This window comes from Manacus candei, unplaced genomic scaffold, assembly GCF_025592945.1.
Source record: "Manacus candei isolate 608988 ecotype Guabito, Panama unplaced genomic scaffold, ASM2559294v1 h1tg000033l, whole genome shotgun sequence".
NCBI lineage: Eukaryota > Metazoa > Chordata > Aves > Passeriformes > Pipridae > Manacus > Manacus candei.
This window is the reverse complement of record NW_026138081.1, coordinates 8,705,567-8,729,739: the sequence shown is the minus strand read 5'-3', so window position 1 is coordinate 8,729,739 and position 24,173 is coordinate 8,705,567. Positions and strand designations below refer to the sequence as shown.

At 40.3% G+C, this 24,173-nt stretch overlaps 1 protein-coding gene across 1 annotated transcript in view; it reads right to left on the bottom strand.

Annotated features, from left to right (window-relative positions):
• The window catches only part of LTK (leukocyte receptor tyrosine kinase), a 93,090-nt gene that overhangs the window by 19,864 nt on the left and 49,053 nt on the right, over positions 1–24,173 (bottom strand). Inside the window, exons 5-13 of the mRNA XM_051791354.1 lie at positions 19,424–19,563; positions 17,322–17,459; positions 16,257–16,409; positions 15,194–15,294; positions 13,416–13,582; positions 9,294–9,388; positions 4,285–4,383; positions 1,891–2,068; positions 1,231–1,381 (exon numbers count right to left, since the gene is read on the bottom strand). Coding sequence (XP_051647314.1) covers positions 1,231–1,381; positions 1,891–2,068; positions 4,285–4,383; positions 9,294–9,388; positions 13,416–13,582; positions 15,194–15,294; positions 16,257–16,409; positions 17,322–17,459; positions 19,424–19,563 — 1,222 coding nt within the window. The remainder of the gene's footprint in view (positions 1–1,230; positions 1,382–1,890; positions 2,069–4,284; positions 4,384–9,293; positions 9,389–13,415; positions 13,583–15,193; positions 15,295–16,256; positions 16,410–17,321; positions 17,460–19,423; positions 19,564–24,173) is intronic.

Sequence of the window (24,173 nt, the reverse complement as noted above, 5' to 3'; positions counted from 1 at the left end):
GATTGCATCTCATCCCAAGATTGAGACTGAGATTGATTGACAATTGACAGAGGGAGAGCTCTTTCTCAATTCTGGTGGTGGTGCTTCATGGCCTTTCTTAATTGGTGGAGCAATTCAAATAAGAGAACGAAAGATGATGAGGTTAGATGAGAGGAGGGAAAAGCAACTGGGGAAATCTGAGGAGAGAGAATCAAGGTTTGGAGCTGCAGAACTTCTTCAGAGAAAGGAAAACAAACATTAGTTACCCAATATACAGATTCACTAGCATTTCCAAAGTCAAAGGAAGTTAGGCTCTGGAAGTGGGAAAAATAAACTGAAACTTTTTCCAGTAGTGGATATATTAGATAGATACAATTATTGTACTCTATAAAGTAAAGAAAAGGTGGGTTTAGAATCTGTTGCAGCATCTGGGTAAGGCATCATATGCTCTGGGCAAGGTAAACAGTAATTTTGAATGCCTACAAGAATAGTTTATGCACCTCAAAACACCTCAGTCTGTGGGAAAAGGAGAAAATGGGTTTGTTCCTGGGCAGGGGTTAACTGATCACATTTCTAGAAAAAGGCAATATCAAAGAATTCATGCTGAAAAGAGGCATTTTTTGAGCCTATGTGATAAAAGGATTTTCAATTCATTTGGTCTAGCATTAGAAGACACATATATAAGTATACATGCCCACTTCTCATAAGTGTTTTTTTGTTATTACAAATACCTAATCCAGGGGGCACTGTAGTTAGTGGAAACATTCTCACTGATTTTGATAGCCTTTGAATTCAGACCTTAGTTTCTAAGCCTAGAGAGTATTTAATACAGTGCAGCCACAACACTGCTGATTGCTTCCACAAATAATAATAAATTGTCTGAAATCCTGGCACACAGAAAGAAATCTAGGCTGTGGAAAAACAATAGAGGGAGCACACCGCTTTCACCTACTAGCTTTCTGCTTAAAATAAGCACAAGAAAGCTGATGAGGAACTTATTTCAAAGACCAGGAACTTAGAGCAAAGTTCCTGCAGGCTTCAGGTTTATTTGTGGATTTTGGGATTGCTTTTCTTTTCAGAGTTCTTTATATTTTTGAGATTCTTTCTAACTTGCTTTATTGGTTCTCTCCAGTCTCTCAACTGGATTTCATTGATGGATTCTGGGATTTCTATCTTTTATCACCAAACCCCAAGCCACCCACTGAATCAAATCTGCAAGGTCTCTGCCCACACATGCTTGGTGGCCCTCACCCCAGGGCAGGCATCCTCTCCCTGCTGCCCCACTAAGATGTACAGCAGTTCATCTTTCTCCAGGTGGAAGGTGGCTGAGATGAAGACCCCGTGGGACCTCTTATTGTGGTTTTTGGCTCCCTTGCCTCCGGCTGCTCCATAGGCAGAAATCCTGCAAGAAAAAGTAAGTAGTTCAAGAAACAACTCTCACTCTTCTCATCCCCAAAGTAACTCCATCTGTAAGGTCTCCCCAGCCTTCATTTCCAAATAGACATTGCTCCAGAGCAGGCTCCCCTCCTGTAACAGCTCATGGCTATTCTTTGTCTGAGACCCAGGTAGACCCAGACTAACCCTACACTTGAGTACTGGAAGCAGAGACTTCAGGAGCAAATAGCATGAGCTGGTTACAGCCCAATCTAAGAGTCAAAGACTTCTGGACTAAAATGATGGCAGCGCTTCCACTTGGCTGCATGCCCATTCTCACTCCTGTTCTGACCTCTTCTAAGTCACCACTCCACTCTTCCATGCTTCATAGCAGCTCAGAACACAGATCCTTATAGCTACCACTCCTATTTCTTTGTTCCCACTCAGTACAGATGGTCCCACACTTATGGTTGCTGAAACTCCATGCACAAAACGTGGTTAAATGTGGCTGCCTCTCCAGAACACACTGATATTCACCTGTATCGGTTTGTGGCTGGCACTCTCCAGACTTGCACTCCCCGGAGCCTGCCCTCCTTCTCCACAGTCACTGTCACACTGCTGTTCTTATAGGTACTGTCACACTGAGCTTGAGTTGGCCCATGTGGACCACTGGCACCACATGTTGAGAACCACCAGAGAACAACAGTTGTGTCTCCTGTGACCAAAACAGCAAGAGTTGGGGCAGATGTGAGCTTCCCTGTATTTCTCAGATACACAATCATAGAATTGCTTAGGTTGGGAAAGACTTCTAAGATCATTGAGTCCAGCTGTTAACCCAACACTGCCAAGTCTACCACTAAACCATGTCCCCAAGTGCCACATCTACACTACTTTTAAATACCTCCAGTAATGGAGGCCACCTGGGCACACTGCTGGCTCATGCTCAGCCAGCTGTTAACCAACATCCCCAGGGCCTTTTCCACTGGACAGCTTTCCAGCCACATGTGCAGTAACTCATAGAACTGCATAACCAAAGGATAAGTGCAATTGAAACAAACAACTGTTTCTTGTTGATATCTTTCTTTAATGATCCTTTGATAACAAAAATTCACATTATTATTACTATTATTCACATAGAACATTAACCATTTCTGTATAAAAAAATAGATGATCAAAGGAAAGATCATGTTGCAACAATATTTGCTATCTACAGGGTTTAAAAACTCAGTATATCTATTTGATCACATTCTTATAATTATTATTATTATCATACAAAAAATGCTTAAACTTGCATTTTCAGTGTGAAGGTTTGCAAGTTAGTATGTACTAAAGTTGCATTTATCTATTCAACTTAATGCAGCTCCCTCATGATACAATGCACTAAAATTTCACTCTTAACTATAAGATCACAGAGTACTTATCCTCACTTCGTTCTAGTCATAGGACAACTACTGCTCTGTGTATAGTCACTGTTTGCTTTTTCTCCATCTCACCTTATGTCCTGCACAGTATTTAATAAATCATGGACTGGGGATAAACCCCATCAATTTTTTTATTTTTTGGGAGAGGCAGGGGGGAGGTGAGAAGGGGAGAGGGACAGGACTTCTGTGAAGGGGTTTATCCAAGTGTCTTGGAAATTTCTCTTCTCAGTGCCAGTATGAAACAAGGAGATATTAGGCTTTCCAGATGAGAACTAAAGCATGTACACAGAAACAAGGGTTGAAAACATCTGCCATTATGACTAGTGACCATCTGTGCAACATGGTGAAAGTTTTAAGTGACTCGTCTCAGGCTTGCACAAGAAGCCCATGGCAGCAGCAATAGCCTCTTGTTATTTTCAGTAGGGGCCCTTCTCCTCCAAGCAATTTTTCCCATTAAGCATTGTTCTTTTGTTTCTACAATAGTGCAGCAGATAACTATCTCCTGCATTTCACAACCCTTGTCCAAGACCCAAACATGTCCACCTTGTCCAGTACATGAGGCCTAAGAATAAAACTTTTCAATAACGTATCTAAAATTGTGTGATGCAGCACGTGCACCAAAGCCAGAGTCAAAAGTAGAACTGTCAAAGAGCTGAATGATTAAAATAGAGGTAAAAATCACAAATCTTTAAAAGAAAATTCAAATCTTGTTTAAAGGGAAAGACAAACAAAACTATTACCAACAGATGTCGTCCTGTGAACATGTGGATGGATCAGTGTGGTACAAATGTTAGCTACATTACAGAAATGTCTGTCCCTTGAGCTAAAGGGAACTGACAGCAGTACAGATTGTCACATTCCAGGAGGACACAGCCTTCAGAAGCTGGTACAGTCACACACTTGCCAGCTGCAAAACATCCTCAAGGACAACCTCTCTCCCTCAGCCCTTCCTTTGGACCACTCTTCTCACCCAGACAGTTGTTATCTGTCCTCCAGAGTGGTAATCTTTGCTACTATCAGTAAACTAGTCCCCAGTGTCCCCTGTTCTCCTAGTTTTTCATCCAATTTTTCTATTGAATCAGTTTCCCGATCCTTACTTATTTGGCCTCCCTGGATTTTCATCTTTACACCGCTATTCTGTACTCACTTTGTTCAGCTTCACTGCTCTCCAAATCCAAGTAAATCTCTATTCCCAGCTTTCTGTACTAGTCTACACCTTTTATTCCTGAGCTGCCTTTCACGCACTCTGAATTTGAGTCATACAGCTTCTGCTTTTACTTAAAGAGATTCTGCTTTTCTTTAAAGAAAACCTGCTATTTAAAGACTGGTGAGTTGGGCTCCAGCAAACTGCTTCCCCATAGTGAAACAGAGACTACCTGACATGGTCTCCACATCTTTGGCATGGATGTAGTTGCCCTATTGCTACAGGGCAGGCAGATCACACACAGGAGATAGGAAGGGAACCATCTTTTATAACCAAGAGACAGGTTTTCACTACTGAATCATGTACCTGAGAGGGAGGGCTCTTCCAGAGGTTTCAGAAGACGCTCATCCATACTAATCTCATGTGGGTACTGGCGTTTCCCACCAAAATTATTTGGTTGTCTTCCTGTAATAGTTTGTAGAATAGAGGAGAGAGATGGGAGGATGGTAGAAAAGAGGGACGGAAAATTTCAAGATCATATGAATGAATTAAGTACAACTATTTGGTTAAATTAAGTAAGTATTACCTCAGGCAGAAAAAGTATCTTAGACAATCATAATTTTGTATTAGTCTTTTAAGCCCATGCCTTGAGTTAGCTACTTGTATATGTGCTGAAGTCAGTGGGTCTTCACATGAACACAGGCCTTCCATGTTATCCCATGCAGGATAAACTCCTCAGCCAGCAAATTACACTAGCGGGGATTACAACAGACTTTAGGAAAAATATAGTGTTGGAGAACAGATACCAGGTGTTGATGCTCTGACAGGGGACAATTCTGGACAGTGAAATCAGTGGAGATGTAAAGGAGAGTAACAGCAAAAATCATTATCTTTGGTTCTGAGTAGTGTGATGGCAAGTAAACCAGCCTAACAGATCACTCCCCTCTCAGCAACCAACTCTGAGCACCTGAGACCTTGCTTAGAGAATAAAATACTAAATAAAATTACATGTCACACTAACACAGACAATTAAGAAATAGCAGCATACCCTTGACACAAGACGTAGATGTTTGGACAAACCCTTTTGAAAACCACAGGGCAAAACTCCACATTTCTGACCAGTGAAATAGGCCTTTAAAAATCAACCCTTTCTCAGAGAGAAGGGATTTCAAATCAATTGCTGATCCAAAACATTTGAATGCATTGAGAATACCACACAACCAGTGCTACCTTACAACAGGAAAAAGTAATAGCTGAACCCTTGCCTTATAATCTGTAAGCATCCCATTTCAATAGTTAAATTACCCATTTTAATGCAGATTTTTTGATTGGAAAATCTCAATAAGAAGAAGGACAGACTTCCTTCCATTTTATGAACCCTCAGTTAATTTAATACTGAACATTTTTGATCAGTTGAAAAACATTACAAATATTTCAATTTGTTCCAGTTGTGAGAATTAACAGCTGTTTGATGCTTTATCCAAAAGAGACTCACTCAGTTCCAGATGGACAATTATCTCTGCCACAAAGCCACTGCTCTAAATAGCAATAATTAACACCTTTGTTAGCTGTGTCAGAAAGGCCAAATAACTAATTGAAGCGTGGCGACCTTGCTGAGCTTTTACTCCTGAGAATATTCCCCCCAGGTCTGGCTGAAAGCACATTGATGGATGGAAGTAAAAGAAAGCTTTGTACTGACACGCTCTGTTCATACTGAGATAGAGAACTTCAATGGATGAAATTGTCAAGCCAGTAAAAAATGAAATTAACCAAAACCAAATGAAATTAATTGAATATAAGAAGGAAAACAGAATGAAAAATACAATGAAGGACCAGGAAAGATGCTCCCAAGGCCTGCACTGAATTACGAATCCCAAAGGTCACAACAGTTTCAGATATTTAGCGATGTACAAGAAGTCTGGTTATGTTTGCCAGAGCAAAGGAATGTGAATGACTCTCTAAAACAGAGTTGATCTGTGTGTCTGCAGCGATTTTTTTCAGCATTGCAACTGAGTATCCTAAGGCACAGCCTCATTTCCAAACAAACAATCTTTCCTCCTTCTCCAAACAGTCTCAATCCCTCACTCTCCAGAAGAAAGTTTCTGTCTCCTCTGTGCTCAGCAGCACACAAACTGCAAGACAGGCTGAGCATTACCCTGTCCACATGAGCTGCTAACTCTTAGAAGGCTGATATTTTATGCACTGTCTGGTATGAACTTGTAAGGTGACTTTTTCTACAAACATGGTGTAGTCCTGGGATCCAGGGGCTGCTGCTTCTGTCTATTTTAGCTTCCACTTCCTCTTCTAGCAGCCAACATGTTGGCTGTAAGTGAATGAAACAAGAATTAATTCCTATTAGGTGTATCTATATCAGAAAAATATGAAGAGCATGGAACTCCTTTCTCCAGTTTTTAGCTAATGTGGTTGATTTCCCCATTGAAAAGGGACAGAGAAAAGTGCAAAGGAGAAAGACAAGGCATCTCCTGCAGCCAGAGAGATAAAGTACTTCACTCCTCTGTCTGTGGGACTGTAATGGAACAGAGGTCCTGTGGCTGAGATTAATATGAGTAAGACGCCTCACAGAATCCTCAAGGTGTGAATGGTCTCCTCAGAGATCCCACCTTACTAATGCAGGCTGTAGTATTCCTGGAAACCTCTCCAGCTTGTTCTGGAGTGTGACAGAGAATGAGGAAGCTGCACCAGCTTCTTCCTTCCCAATCCTTTTGGCTGATCTATTGCATTTCTAGTCAACACCTTCTTAAATCTGTGAAAGGAGGCAGTAATGAGTCTTGAACCATTCCCCACCATTCACCTCAAGCAAAGAGACTTGCAGGTCAACAGAATCAGACTTTGCTGGATCAGAGACTCTAAACTCAAGAACTAGACATAGGCTATAACTCTCTTTGGACAGTCTTGTCATTTATAAACCAGTCTTCTGAGAAATTGTAAATGACACACAGAATGAAACGTAATTTCTAGGCCAGGGTAGTAGAGTCTGATAGACCACAGACCTGTGATCTCAACTGGAACAATATAATGTTCAGAGAACAAAAAGGTAATAGCAAAGGCAGTGAGGAGGGCAACTATCAGCACTCTTTTTGCTATGTCAGTCCATGTTTTCATATTTAGACACTAAAAATTTAGACCTCTTCCCATGAAAACACTAGTTAACTAAAACAATGAAATGTCTTTATGCCTGTCCGTCTGAAGTTCTCACAATGAACCAGATACATGCCATGTGGTCTGTGACACTGTCTTACATAGGGTGATTGTATAAACCAAAAGGTGGTTTCATCTCACTTTTACACAGAGAAAACATCTGTCAGTGCCCAGAAGCTGCCATCCAAAAATGGTCTGGTTTTTTTTCCCTTTATTGATGTCTCTTGAGCTGCCCTCACTACCCAGTTTTCTCCTCTTAAATCTTACTGAAACTTTCCTCTCAATTTTGAGAGGTGAGGAAAACCTCACCTTCTTTCCCATCTTGCAAACATAAACACTGCTTTTAGTCTGCACTGGATTTTGTAGAGAATTGAACTACAAGACTGAAATAGATGGAGAAAATAATATTTACATCCTAGCAATAAGCAACTCCTTCCTTCCTGCCATACATCCCTCCTGCTGCCCTCATGAAAAGAATTCACTGCTTGGATTTTAATTGGCTCTGTCTCTGACATCTGAAACCTGTCTTTGCCAGGGAGAAATAATTTCATTACTGAAAACACAGCAGAGCTACTGGGCTTCTCTGCAACCTAACTGAATTAAAGTCATGAGAAGACAAATGCAAGGAATTGCTTTCAGAGGTGAGAAAACATCAATTTGCACAGAGGATTCAAGGAACAGTGGCAAGTGCAAGGCTTCCAAGAAACATGTTTCCTTTGTGGTGTGTTTCTTCTGCATGACTCACACAGCTGTGGGACATGCCTTCAGATGGGGTAAGTACCAGCTGCTCCTTGACATCAGTACAATTTATACCAATTGAAAATAAGGAGTAACTTGGCCAGTCTAACGGACAAGCTCTGATAACATCGCTGCAGGGGCATTTACACCCCACCTATTTGCAAAAGGATGCATACCTACACCAGACCCAAATGTCTGTGGGTAAACTGGAGGCTGTATCTGCTCTCAGGAAGACAATAAACTCCAGCAGCTGGGTGCACATCAGCTGGCACAAGCGCATCTGGAATCACCCCCTTCAGTTTCCTCAAGATTTCAAAACAAAGTGTGAGCATGGAGGTTCCAAAGTGTTTGGGAGCCAGGGCTGTTAAGGAGCTGGAGTGAACAAATGACATTACCATTGAGGAACAGCTTTACCTCCTAATGTCAAATGAAAATATGCATGCTTAGCATTTTATAGAAAAGTGGTTTCTGCTCACAGAACAAAGGGATCGAGAACAGGAGATTGATTCAGAAAAGGATGGGAAGGAAAAGGGGCTTTTGTTGATGAACTTTTAACACAGATCTGTTTTAATATAAGCCTTCCTATTTGTTATGTTAGGTTACAGTTAGCCACTGCAGGGACATGTTATTACCCTAAATGCTGACACACTGGGTGTGGTGACACATGAAGTGTGGCACAGGACCACCAATCTACATTTTGTCTGCAACAGAAATCACAATTCAAGTGTTATCCTCCAATTCCTTTACAACAGAGCATATGTCTTTGCTCATGGGACAAAAAGGCCATTTCTATTACTGGCATGTGGTTCAAGTATCTAACTTCTTTCCTCTTATCTGGTAAGAAAATCCAGCTCTTGCTAATATGTTTCAAAGGGTAGCAATGGCTCCATTTTTCTGTGGAATATATAGTCGTCAGTCATGTTCACAGTAATGAAGCAAAGTAAAGCTGTTATATATCTGGCAGTGACAGTTAATGCACCTCCTCACAGAGTAAAACAAACTTGTTGCAGTAATCTAAATTTTATTGTCAGAGAGTCACTTTATTCCTTCATTTTCTTCCTTTCCTCCACTAAAATATGGTGACTTTCCCCTTTGATTTCAACAAATTCCCTTCAGCTACCAGTTGCCAGGGTGCATAGGTCAGCAGGGACTGTGAAAGAACAGTGTGATGTAATCCTTCCACTTAGGGGCTAAGAAATAAGTCTTGTGTTTCTTGCCAAGACACAGGTAGGGCTCAACTATACGATACAGGATATCCCAGCTTAGAGAAAAAAAGAGCACTAGGAGAGTCCGATAGACCATAAAATTTCCTCTACTTGCAATCTTCAATAGGTCTGAGATAAAATGGCATTGTGCTGACTAACCTAACACAAATGATCCATGTGCACGCTGTGGGGAGAACAGAACAGAACAGATCTGTGGGATGCTGATTACACTACCCAAATTCTTTAAGAGGTTCTGCAACATTTGTGGCTCACCGTCAGTGAAGCAGTCCAGTCCAAATGTAATATTGTCGATAGCAATGTCAGCTTGGGAATTCCAGCCCCAGGTTGCCAGGAGTTGCAGTTCAAACCTTTGCAATAAGACATAAGTTTTAGGGAAGACAAACAAAGGTGCAGGAGAGGAAAAAAAGCAAAGCAAACCAAACTAAACCCAACCCAACCCTAAAATTACAATGTTTCCTTGTCATGGAAACATGATCATCATTATTTCCAATGTTTCCTCCAGACAAGCCCTGCTGAGCAGCCAAAAGGGCTTGCTGTATGTCTTAGACGCTCATCAACCATTAGTAAGGACCAACCAACATTCATATAATTCCACAATTAATGAGGAACAAGAATGGCAGCCCTACTTCCCCTGCTGTCTGCACACATGTAGAAATACAAGCTACTGTCCCCCACTAGTAGCTATACACAGACAACCATCCATATTAAATTACCAGAAACAGTCAGGGAATTAGACGTGTGTAAAAGGGAAGGGGGGAAGAAAATCTCCTTCTTTCCAGCCCAAAGAGACAGTTTAAAAACTAAACAGAATATGTAAAGGTCTTGGGCCTGATCCTCAGGCAGTGTAACTCAACAAGGTGGCATGAGTTTATTTCAGAAGGTCTGGACATTTTAAATTTCAGCCATAACTCCCCGAAGTGTTAGCTCTCTGGGCTGTCTCATCTTTTTCCACTGTGACTAGGTGTTAGTTACGTACCTAGGAGCTCTGTTATGTCCCATGTGCATTGCTACATTCTGAATTCACAAGGAAGAAAGAAAATGGGCCGAAGGATCTCCTTCTAATGGATGGGACTGAATAGTTTTTCATTAAATTTCAGAAATAAACAGATGTCTGATGTCCACTCCATTTAGAGTTTATTAAAAGCATATGGAGAGGACCTCTACTGCTGTCACTGGTGAAGTCAATGGTGATTTATGAGAGATCGAGCACTGACCTGCCTAACACATTAATCATTCAGCCTAGGAACACACTTGTCCTAAATTAGTGGCATTAAAATATGTGTGTGTATTCCACCCACCAACCAAATGTTGGTTGATATCCACAGTCAGGATAATGTTGCATAGCTGCATCAAAACCTTTAGGGATAAGCTGCTCTTACCCCAATTCAAGAATGACCCCTTGTGCTTAAATGAAAGCATCCACACCTACAGGATCTTAGCACTCTGGGAGTAAGTGTTGGTGCAGTGAATGCAATCAAGGGTCTCTTGAATGACCACTCTTTTAGCTGTGGGGTTAGAGAGGGATTTTTTTGTTAGATCCACTTCCTGCAGAAACACTCCTCTTCATTAGCAGGTTTAGAGGTAGTTTTGCATTTTCAAACCTTGCATGTAAGTCAACTGAAACAGTAATTTCCCCTGTCATTTGATGGAAGAGAGTCACAGCACCCTGAGCCCAAACTAGGGCACTTCTAGGATCCACAGGCATAGATACAGCACCACAGCCTACTTCTTACTTTAGGCACTCATATGACATTATACCCTTGGTCAGATCAATCTGCTGCATCTGGTCCATGGAGGCAGAGCAAAAGAGTGTCCATGGCACTGCACTACAAGGTAAATTTCTGCTCCAGCTGAATACAAGTGGGAACCTGGGGAATGATCCCCCTCCCCCAGTACATGAAAATAGACATCTCATAAGCTCTGGGCTCTGTATGCCTCCCCTTCCTTATAACTTCAGAAAAAGGGAAGGAATTTGCCTTTTGAACTCTGTGCTGTGTTAGCCAGAGGGGTTTCCAGTGTTCCTGCTCACTGAGCTCATTTTGCTGACTCCAGTAGATTACATTCTCCAGCTATCTGGTGTCTGGTCTTTTGCCTGTTTGATTTTCTTCTGACAGTAGCCTTTTTCCATGTGTGTGGTATGAATCAAATAAGTGAATTTGCCAGCTGATCACCAGAAGCAATTTTCCAAGCAGTTAGATGCCCAACTGGGAGGCTGATTGGCAAACTTTGTAGTCTTCCTTCTGTCCTAAGAAATAAATTAACTGGAGGAAGCTCTTGCTAAAAACTACTTGTATATCACTTCCATGGCTTCCTCATTCCTTCTGCTAAGGCTTCTCTACATCTGGTCCGTTAAGTTCAGGACCTGCTCCAGCAACTATTTGTGCTACAATTCTTGTCTACTCCTTTTCCCTGTGTGATCTGTCGCCTTCCTACCCATTTTATTACTGGCTATCATCCCTTTAAGGAACCAGGGAAAAATATAGCCCTCTAGCAAGAGAAGGACAGGAGTCTCTTGAAGAGTTGGGATACAGAAAAACAATGTGACAGCACTAAAAATTCCCCTAAGTACAGCATTGCTAGAGTTTGTATTACCACAGAAAGCTGACAGCACCCATAAATGTGCAGAAAAGTAATTCATGAAGGTTTATACCAAACTGTACTAAGATTGTACAACGATGTTCATTATACATCTCTGTTTACAATTGTTTGCAGGTTCACTAACCTTAAAGCAATTTAGGCTGAACTTTTCTATTTTGGGTGATTTGGTATGACTTTTCTAGCAGTCAAAAGGTTTTGCTAGTGTTGAGAATGAAATAATGCAGGGGCTCATCGTTTTGACCATGCTCAAAAATGCTGGTAAATTTTTAAGTGCTCTGTGCTACCAGGTATTGGAAGTGGGATGTGAAATTTTTGAGGAAGAGTCACATGGCAGAGATGAACTTTTTTTCCCAGGTCAATGAGAATCTGTTAAAATTTTAAGAAAATGTCTTCTAAATTTTTTAATCCCTGACACTTCCATGCCTAGTATCAGAACTAAATATTGATACAGGAATTGGAAGCTTTGGGAAACAAGCGTAAGGGACCATATATGAGAGGAGGCTGATGGTCTTAAATACCCCTGAAGAACCCCATGGTCTCTGCTGTGGATAGGTCCACATGAAAGTGCCTTAGGAAAAGACCTGTTCTGGACAAATTCACGGGTCATACTTTACATATACATAACTAAACAGATGCTAATCCACAGGGCTCCAGAGAAGAATATTAAATACAGTGCTAGCAGGTAGACCAATCCTACCCTAAAAGAATAATACATGGGAAAAGTGCATATGATGAACACATGACAATAGTGAGAGCAAAGGTAATCATGCAATTAAACCAGAAAGAGGGTAAAAAAATGTTCTCCCTCTCTCTCTCTATCACTTCCAGACCCAAATACCGTAGCCTTTTTCACAAAGATGCAAAGAATATTTGAAGGTAAAAGGAATTTCCTCACACCTTCTATTCCATGAAGTTTTGAGACATTATTTATTACCAATATTGGGTAGATATATTTCCATTTATAGTATTCAGTATGTGTATAGACTTGGACTTTTTTTTTGTCTTAAGCTTCATGTGAAAGAGGCCTTCCTGAGGAAGATGAAAAACAACAGATTGGAGAAATTGGAAACACGTTCCTGTTGTGCAAAATAACCAGCTGCCAACACCAGCTACATAGCTTGAGATGGAGTGACACTGGGTGAGGGAGGAGAAATACCTGAATAAAATTAGATCGCATTGAAATTCTTTGAATCTTCAATATTTGACTTCATTTGAGACCAATGTTGCACTGTATTTTCCCATCTAAACCCTTGAAAACTTGAGTGCAAGGCTAATTTGGGCAACAGTCTTTCCTAAGATTATTGCATCAGTGATGTGTCAACAAATGATCTCCAGCTGCCTAGGCTGCACTGACATAGATCGTAGACTAGACAGTGGTATTGGCTAAACTGTGGGTTTACCATCCATTTGACTGACATGACTTTTTTTTTTACTATGGGAGTACAAAGTGCAGCTATGCTAATATAGCTGCTTACCTATTGGGAGCACTTTGCCCCTGTGAATATACTGGCTTTCTCAGACTGGTAAAATGTTTCTAGAACAGATGCTTCCTATTCCCAAAACCTAAGTACTGTTTGAGGCTGCACAGAAGTGCAATCACATGATGTGGGCTTGTGTTGAGCTGAGCTCTGTGTGCGCACAAAGATATGCACTTATACTTTCTGAGTAAGCAGAGTCACTTGAAATGGCCCTGAAAGAAGACACTTCACCATAAAGACAGTAACAATTTACTAAATCTATAGGGATAACCCTGGATGCTGATGGTGGAGCTCTTACCGGTTCTGAAGCACTGGCATTGGTAAGGTGATGAGAAACCAGTGGTCACTCCAGCTCCCTGCCCTTTCCCACATTGGCAAAATGACTGGAGCTCCCTTTATTTCTTCCTTGACAGAGAAGGAGACAGTACCATTGTAGCTGCCAAATACATGCACTGAGAACTGGATCTGTAATAAAGGAAGAAGAGGGAAAGAACAGTAACCTGTGACAAAAAAGGAAAAGTAGTCACTTCTCCCCTCCCTGGGGATTTAAGACACCAAACCTCTGATCCTGGGTCAAACTGTTTAATCACAGAGATCACTAAGCCCCCACTCATTGATTGTGTATAACTTAACAGCACTGCTATCATAGAATTTTCTTAATTTCTCATTAATTTTCTTAATTTCTCACCCTGCTGACACTCCTATTGGACAGCTGTTCTTTAGCCACTGACAACTATCCATGGCCTCAGACACCATCTGGGAGTGAGAGCACTGGTTTCCTTGTTATCACCTTCTCCAAGGGGAGAGCTGTCCTACCCCAAATACCCCTGAAATGAGGGGTATTTCCCCTACAGGCAGGAAACCTCAGTAGATATACTTGCTCCAAATCATAGGCACCCTCTCTGTTGTAGCACCCATATGACAAGTGAACAACCTGATCACCAGGCTACAGAATATTTTGAAGCAGGACTCATTCCTCTCTTTTTTGAGCAACCACCAGTTTGCCGCAAAGCAGGAGAAAACTGTCATTTCTGCTATTGCTTTGAATGCTCAGCTGTTCTTCATATTACAGAGAGCTCTGGTATGGGCAAGAAAAGGAGCAAAGCACAACCACAGGAAGTTCCTTGCTCCTGAAATGTGGGTTCAAATCCTTGCCAATGGAGGAGAGAATGGATCCAAATCTCCTGTGACCTCCACACAATAACCAACAGCTAATGCTTCTCCTCTCCTCATTTTGTAAAGCTATCTCCAAGCATATTTTATTTTATTGGAATTAGCCAGAAGACATGACCTGGATTTATAAATAAATATAAATGCTGAAGCTACATTTCTGGCACCTGCACTGTATTCCTTTTCCCAGCTCTAATTAGGAGGCATCAAAGCTTTCTCTTTTTTCCCTAGCAAGACTCCAGCTCAAACTTGCAGCTTAATTTTCCTAAGTGTTATAACTATAATAATATTTAATAGTTTTAATTCCAACATCTCAGAGCTGCCCAAACCTCTTTGTAAAGATATGGGCTGAAGACAACTTATGTGATTTTATCCAGGTCAGGTTGCCCTTATGTTTTGAAATTCCTGAAGAATGTGAACAGAAGTTTATTATCTTCGTCTATTTCTGGAAAATCTAATGCCTTCTAACTTCACACTCCTGTCCTCAGTGAAACTGTCAAGTTTGTTAACTCCTACAAAAGTATTGCAGAATTTATGAAGAGAAGTCTCAGCAGCAGGTACAGTGAATGGTTCAACAGCCCTACCAACCAGTTCCCTTTGCTATAAATCAAGGCTAGCCCACACACTTCCAGCTGTGGCTACCTTTCAGAGGAATAGTTGGTACAGGTAGGCTGGGGAGTTTTCCATAGTGAGTAACTGATTCGGGACTCCTGCCTTCCCTTACGGGGGATGCACTTTACATCTCCTTTCCAGTTCTCAACTAGTAGCTAGCTAGGCAGTATATCCAAGTCTTCTGCTTTCCAGAGTTTTGCAGGGTGTGCAGAGGGACAGGATAGTGGGTTATTGTGCAAATAGTGCTTACAGCCTGATGATTTACTCCACAAAGGTGGTGACAGAGTGCTATACCTGGTAGCCTTCAGTGGCAATACTGGCAGGCAAGCTGGTACTGTAAGCCTTAGCCATACCGCTCGTCTGAGTGCTGTCTGCTCGCAGGTAGAGGAAATGTCCTGTGAACATAAAAGTGAATCAGAGAAGACAAAATAATCTTTTGATTTCTTGTGTAATCTCTTGAAATAATTTAACATCATTATTGTTAATGTAGGTACATAAATGCAGGTAAACGTAGGTGTAAGCGTAAGCATGGCTGAAAAACCTCAGATACCACTCAAGTTCTTCCCATACAGGGGCTCACATCAATCTACAGCCCAAATTCCTATACCATTAGCATCAATGACTCTTGCTGAGACAAACACTGGGCTGTTTGCAGTCTTTGTTCTCAAGAGACAAACAGGACACTCATATGGGCACCCTTCATTTTGACAGGGAACTGTGAGACAAGACTCATGTGTGTTAGCGCTTCTGACTTTCATCCTGAATATGTGAGAGTCTGGCTTCCCTCCTTCTTAATTACCAAGCTGATGGTTCTGCAGTTCTGGGAATGCTTTGACTCTTTTTTTACTGTGGTATTTTATGGCAGTGAATGTGTATGATCACTTGGGATATGCTTACATGTGATGTTCTTCCTAATCCAGTGGTGGAGTGTGGCAAGGGTCTTCAAAAGATTTGTTTTCACAAGCTGCCTAGTTCTGTTGGGTGATTTTTATTTTGTGATGCAACAGCTATCATATTGCTGCTGAAGTACTCTGCAGTTGCATAGCTCATAAGAATAAGAAGGTAGAAAGAAGTTACACAGAGAGAAGAAAATTCCTTAGATAATTTTTTAAAGTGGAGGAGAATCCTAGTCTCTCATAGTTGTGTTAACTTTGTTGTGGAACTTGTTTAATATAAGTTTTGAACCAAGTTCAAAAGCTAATTTTAGGTATATTTAAAGTTGTTATAGATAATACTGATGCTAAAGTTCATTTGGCAATGGTGCCAAAATTTTTAAACTAATTAAAAAAACTTAAGTTCAAGGCTATTGTGTATATGTAGGCACAGAGAGTGTGAGAGAGAACTATGAGGAACTTACCACCAGTGGCTTGCAAGGTAGACCCTACGAATAAGTCGTCTTGAATCATTTCAGAAAAGCCCTGAATAGACCAAGGAGATCCTGTAGTTTCATTCAGTGTCCAGCCACATGGACCCTCTTCAAAAGAGCAGTGTGAGCCCTCTGGGAGACTGTCTACAATTGAGAATAAGAAAAAATAGGAAAATAGGAGAAAATTGGTTATGGAAGAACACAAACAAAAAAAAGAGAAAACTCATTGCGGTTGTCCAAGCTACCCAACCTACACTACAAGCTACCCAACCTATGCTACACAGTTTCTCAATGTCAAAACACATCTCATTTGTTTATTTCCAGAGTCACCATCAGAAAGCCAACACTTTGCTTCTGGAAATATTTGAGACTTTACCATGCTTTCTAGTCTAGGTACTGTGCAGAACTGCAGCTCCCATAATCTAAGGAATGATAAGGCACTGCCATATGTTTGTAAAGGCCTTGCTGCATATGGCATTGTAGGAATCACAGTTTTCTCTGTCCACTCAAAGGAAGGCAAATCAACAGATTATTTTAGATCTCTGCTACTGTACTTGCAACAAAGCTAAATTATGCTTCTCAGAGCTACATATACTGTCAGAGGATTTCTCTGTCCTGATGTGCAAGGACTTTGAACTGGGATCTTGGAAGGACAGATTTACGATGTTGTTGGTGACTGACAGTGGAAAGATGATCAGAACCTTCCACAGAAGGGGGGGTTTAGATCTTGGGTCCAAAAGGAAATGCTCAACCAGCTGCAGACATCTAAATAAGGTTTTGCCTTTCACTGAAGTAGCAATAACTATGAAAGGCAGGTCATTTAGCTCCTTCCTGCAATATTTAAAAACTCAAACCAATCAAAAAATATAATCCATTTTATTCCATTTAGGGTGATTTCAAAGAGAATATGGGTATCCAATTAATGTAAGTGGGCCAAATTAATTCAGGAGGTAAAATACTGAATTAATCTAGAGATAAAATCAATTTATTTTTCACTCTAAATTATTTCTTCTTTTGGGATGAAGGTTCCCATGAACTGCCATGCCACATACTCACCACATCTCTCTCCTTCCTGTTCTTTGGCAGGGCAGTCACTGATGAATTCACAGATCTGTAGGTGGCTGACACAGCCTCCATGAAGGCAGGGGAAGGTGGAGCCTTTGTCATATATAAAAAGGTCTTGATTTTCTTTATCTAATGGAAGAAAATAAAAGAGAAAGAAGATTAGAGATGAGATGAGTTGACAGAATGTGACCCTTCATGAATATCACCCTTCTCATGTAGGACCTCAGAAACTGTCCTTTGGATGATAAATTATACTCATCTCTGCTTTTTTATGTAGGTTTCTATCCAGAATGACATTCCTGCAGATCACCTGAGCTCTCATGGCAACCAAATTTATTGGTCCTTTCTTTCTCATGTGCTGCTTCAGTTGTGTTTGTGCTATCTTTAGACAACAACTTTTTTTTTTTTTTAAATGAAGGATCTTACAGTTTTCTACCACGGTGTGCTCCTCAGTTCTGCACACATGACTGTGCACCTGCCAGGCAGCTGTGGCATGCTGCATGACACTGCGGCAGGAGGCAGAGATACTCACTTAGCTCCAGTCCTGGCAGGCACATTGCTATGCCCTGTTGAGACTCAAGTGTAACTAATTTAACACATTTCATGAGCACTCCTGTGTTGGCTTCCAGCTGTGGCATCCAGCCTGTGAAGATAGCTGCTTTGCCAGCAAGTTGGCTTACTGTGCAGGAACTTTATTCATGCACCCTAGTTAGTCTGGTCAGCTATACTCTGGAAGCATTTGACTGACTGCACAGGTACCCATCAACCAGGCTGAACACAATTTTTAACTCTGATACTTCCCAAAAGTGTGACTTAATGCAGCCAGCCTGTTGTGTGGATGCATCTGTGCACAGGTCTGTTATGGACTGGCAGGTTTGTGTAGTTCTCCTCTGGACCTGCTGCCCTTTATCAGAGCTCTGCACACCAGATCCACTGGGATTATTACTACTCTGGAAAAAATGCAGAAGTTAGGGAATCAATTGCAGAAGAAAGAGAAAAGAACACTTCTGCAGCCATCCAGGTACACAGTCTGAAATAGTATTTTTTCATGACACTGTGTTGTGATAGATATATGCATCATTATTTAGAGACTGAGAGCACAGCACTTCAGGCTGTATGCATCCCTTCAAAACTACAGGACTGTCGAAAAATATATTAAAAATAGAGCATTATTTAAATTAAAAGATTAATGGTTGCAATACAATTAAATCTCTAATATGATCAAAACCAGTCTCACAATATATTATGAAACAGCTCTGTGAAAAGTGTTTTTTTTTATATTACATTCCAAGCTGTTTCTACAGAGTCTCCAAAACAGAGGCAATAACACCATATTAATGAATGAAATCCAGGAAGTGATGATGATTATGTCTCCAACCTGAAGGCTGCCTGTGCCAACAGACTCTCACACTTCCAAGAAGCCTAAATGACATCAGCAAGGTTCTGCACAGCTATTGAGGATCATTTGCATGACATTCACAACAAAACTGTAAGCTCCAGATAAAACCGAGGTCTGAGATGAGCACTCAGTACTTTGGAGAAAATGTTACATTCCAGTTATTTTTATTTTAGACAGAAATTCTCAACCCGGCAGTAGCAAACAGACCCATGGAATGCAGATCAGTGTTTGTTTCCTTTGTAGATTTGGAAGAAAAAGTCCAAGTATGAAAAGGGCTTTGGTGACACAGGATAGTTTTTTGTTCTTGACTATTTAAGAAATAAAAATATTAAATGCTGCAATAATCTAGGTAAAGACTTTTTTCACCCTTGTTGCTGAATGCAGCATAAGCCCTGGGTTTGGTTGTTTTGGGGTTGTTTTTCCCATACAAAGATCAAGCAAAGCAAAGCTGAAAAGCAGAGAGGATCACTTTAGTTCTATAATTCCAAGTTTCAACCCTGCCTTTGGAATGCATTTACATTTAAGTATATACATAATATACATACAAATGTGACCCTTGACAGGTAAGCACTCCCAGAAATCCCACAGGAGACTCAGCTTTCATTTAAGTCCTGTCTGACTACCCCTCATCACACTCATCCACTTTGGTGAGGATGCATTTGGTTATTCCAAACCTGCCAGTACTGCAGCATACCATGAAAGCAGTTCCTGAGCTGCAAGGAGCCCACTGCCAGTACTCCAGCCTCCTGTGCTTCACAGTTTGAATATAGCAGGGTGATTTTAAAAGGTCTTTCTATTCGTCCAATCTGGGCCACCAGGTATTTCCACTTCATCCTAGAGGACGACAAAATGCTATAGATATAGCAGAGAACACTAAAATCCATGGAGTCTCTAGCATACAGATTTTGCACTGTACCAAAGAGAAGTAATAGTATCCGTGTGGGAAACAGGTCAATGAATGTAAATACCAACATTACAAATGGGTATTACTATAAAACAAGTAATGTTCAGCCTAACACACTCACGTTAGGTTATCTTTGCTGCAGAACCTATTGCTAATAATGAAAAGATCCAACCATTCCCAATGATTCTTAAGTGGTACTTAAATTATCATCAATTTCAGACACCTCCCACCCCAATATGTGCTTTCCACATACATGGTTATGTTTTGTTTGCTCTTGAAAGTATAGATCAACCACACAGCTGCACAAGTCTCTAGATCTCCTCAAGCCAACACTGACATTGTATGCTCTGGAAGTGTCTGGCCCTGACTGTTTCTGGGTTGTGTCAGGAATGAGATGCTTCTCCTGTGTGTTGTCTATCTAATTTCCCACCTTAACAAACTACAATGCACTCACATAGCAAGGGAGAGAAAAGAAGTGGTGTTCAAGAAATGCAGATTGCTCTGGCCATTTACATTTCACTACAGAACAAATGCCATAGGCTCTAGACTATGAAAGTTTCTCAACTGTAAAACTGAACTTGTGACAGTTCATGGAAAGACAGTTGGTACCATGCACTCTAATTTTAAAGATGGTTATCAAATATCAAAAACTAGAGAGAGAGATAAAATGGGAATTTTTGAAATACCTCACTCAAAGTCAGGGTATCCAGGGGTCATTTAAAAAATACAGCAGGATTATTAAAAAGATTTTTACTTTATTTTTATTTTCAAAAATTCTCCTTGTACCTCATGTTAACAAAACAATAAAATACAGTTAAAACTGTATGTTATTGTTTTGTAAAAGGGTTGTAGCAAGGATAGTGACAAAAGAATCCTTGCTCTAAGCTCTTTTCTTTCTCCATATGGAGATAAATTTACCCATTTGTACACACTGCTTATGTTGGTGGGGCTATACTGGACAAGCGACCTAAGTTAGTGCCAGTGGGGTGATAAGAAGGCATTAAGTGTTAAGATAGCTTGTTCAAGCTTTGCTCCTAGTAATACTTTTCATTTGGGAAATGCCTTTAGCTACATGAAGTAATCATCTAACCCTCATCCTGCACTAGAAATACATTAGAAGGCAACATCCAGATTACAAACACATCTCTACTGGACTCAATACAAAAATCACAGACCAACTCATTTGCAACTTGCAAAAAATCCAAAGCAACTTTAATTTTTATCACCCTTTCCTGCATTATTCCCTTCACAAACCAATTGTGTACCTTTTTCTGGATAGAGTTTCTTACTATCCCTTCTGTGGCATCCACCTACCTTTCACTTTCACCATTGTACACACACGTAATTACCCACAAATACCCTAAGGTCATCTGGAATTGAAAATAATTTATTCAATTATTATAACATATTCACCATAATATATTCAATAGTTCAATATAATTTAACTCAACTTCAGAAATGTACGAATTTCAACTGCACAATCTCTACTCCCCCCAAAAAGGAGAACAACTGCTTTGCTTCATTTTTTATATATCACATGAACACTCTTATAAATATATCCCCTCCCACCACACTGTGGGACAACATCTGAGACCATCTGGCACTGACCCAGAACTGAATCACTTCTGCTACATGACACAGCTTTTTTCATATCCCTATTGCATCCTGTTGACCACAAAAATGAATGGGCCTTTATCAAATTGGTTCAATGAGCCATTAAAGGTAAAGACAGTCTTAAAACATTTTAAATTTATCCATTAGGCATACAAGACTTTCCAAGCATTGAGGCATAACCTCTACCAAGTTACAATCCACCCCTCCAGCTGAGACATCACAGTATTGCCAGTGTAAACATACCCCTGAGTGCAGGAACCCCTAGCACACAGCCTCTGATTCACAGTGTTACATTTAGTAGTAGCAACTAAAGAGCCCCACACCTGAAAGCAATGACTAGCTCAGCTCCTGCACCTTTATCCTATATACTTTATGAACCAGACCCTTTGGAACTTGCTGTGAATATCAAAACAAATCAAAACTACTAGTCATCTAAGTCAATAGACCAACCTCTGAAATACCATGAATTGGGAAGACCAAACCATTGTATCATCTCTGCTGGGAGAACTGTGGCAACTGGTAGAAGAGTAAGGCCACCATCTTTAACTACTACTGCTGTGAATTGGCCACTCTTCTGAGTCAGAGCCCTAAGATTCCATGAAACATTCTAGTTCTGCACTGAAGTATCTCTGGTATTGGAATTTGCTCTATTTATAACACCATAGCAAAAGCTCTCAAGCATCCAGAGACTGCAAAAATGACAAGTAGCTTTGAATCACACAGTACTTCTGTGTAAGGAGTCGTGTCATCATCAAGGTATTCCCCTTCAGAGAAAGCCTCACCCCTAGATCCAACTGCAGCAAGATTTCTAATGCTGTAAATAATTACACCTCTCCTTCTTGGTCCCACTATTGAAACAGGCTAGTCAGAGCCAATGTAATTTTCTTAATGGAATCAGGAATGAAGCCCATTGCTGATCTAGCAGAAGATGGATCATTGCAGCAGGCTTCCAGATAAGCCAAGCTTGGCAATAATTTTACTATTGATTTTGTGTCAAGCCAGATCTCAAATAATGAGGTAATATTACTCTTCTTGTAAACAGAGATGTTAAAATTGATTTGTATGCACAGAAGAGCTACCAGGGTATGACATAATTTTGAGAAATTTGCATGGATAGAAAGTTTGGAGTTGCAAAGCACTTAATGCTTAAGGCAAGAGAATTCAAGATTCACCCTGCAAACTTCTAATTTCAACTTTTGATTTGTGATTTCAACTTTTGGTTTTCATTAACCTCTCAATCTCCTCGGTTGAACAAATGTTTTCCTCCCTCTCCTTACCAATCCTTTCTATGCCATGGCTTTCTACATCCAATAAAGGTAACTGAGGACTAATTTTAAGAAAGATTTAATATAAAGAATAACCATTTCTTGTTAAGAGTGAAAAATACAATAAAGGAGAACAGGAAAGCTGAAACATTTTCTAAATTAGAGGGACTCACTGCATGGGTTATTGCACAAAGCTGTGTATTGTAGATGCTTCTAGACTCAATCAGTTAACATAAAAATTAGGAGGTTTACATTACTTTTCTACATACAGGAAGCTGTTGTCTGTAGGTCCTCACAAGCATCCAGTTCTAACCATTGCATTTAAAAGAAAATAGATAAGAGAGCAGAATACATATGTATCTCTCTTGCCTTCACCAACCAGTTAGAGGGTTATTTTTTGACCCAGTGTATTTTTGGGTGCAAGTTCAACAGAGGCATGAGGGACACTAACTAAATCATACTCCCAGATTAGTGTTCAGAAATCATAGTCTTATGTAACAGCTGAACAGCCTCACCTTTTCTAGATACACTTTCTAATTGAAACAGCTATGCTCATTGTTGTCAGTATGCATTAGGCATTTTCTGAGGACACTTAGCAGACTACTCCCTTGTCATCTGTACAGTTGGAGAAGTTAAATAACTTTTGTGGATAAAAACAACCACACTAGTAGAAGAGAACTGTCAAAAATAGCAAGTTTCTACAAGTGTCTCAGAAGGTGGTGGAGAATTTTATCACTGCCACCCCTCCAAAAAAAGGAGAAGACAAAAAACTAAGAAATAAAGTTTTGTGAGGTTAGATAACTGAAAACCCATGTGTGCACATGGCTGTGAACTTTTTGTTTTCAGACCTACTAAGATGACCGTGGCCAGTGCATTATATTTCAGAATGAAAACAAAATGAAATCACCTTGGCTTATCAACCACAGAAAGGGAAGATACTATCCCTGCTCCAAATGATGGTTTTTTATTTTCACTGCAGTGTGAGGACTTAAGTTGAAAGAAACTAGCTCCTTACTGAAATAGTTTTGGCTGACGACGCTGAAATAATTGTGGTCCGCAACAAACGCAAACACGTGAAACCATTCAAAAACTCGCAGGACTCAAGAATTTTCAGCTGCAGCTGATTCTGGAACTGTGTGGTAAAGATGAAAAGGTGGGATAAACAAAATAGTGAAAGTGTAAAAAAAAAAATAAAGGTAAAAAAGACCTTAGATGTAACCTGAACAAGCACCATAACTGCAACCCTGAGAAAGTAAAGACACCTTTGTGAGCTAAGTGCCAGACAAAGAAGACTTGGACTTGTAAGCAAGGTTGCAGGCTCTTGATTTTGAGCTTTATGGGCATAATAAAAAATATAATTTTATATATTTTTTTGTAAATACATAGAATTTCAAACACCTCACTCCCTGAGCTGGTCTCCCTCTAATGGTAATGACTCAGAAAACCAATAACATACAGATGTGGTATATAACAGTAAATACTGTCACTTTGTGACTTTGTCCAACTTATTCAGAGGACATGGTGCTGAAGGTCCATCTGTTTCTTTATTTTTTCGGGTGTATGTATGAAAAAAATAGTGGCAGCTTCAATACTACCAATATAATGATAAATCCTAGTAGTTAGTGAGGTGGACAGGACGGTCAGCAACTTTCTCTTACACA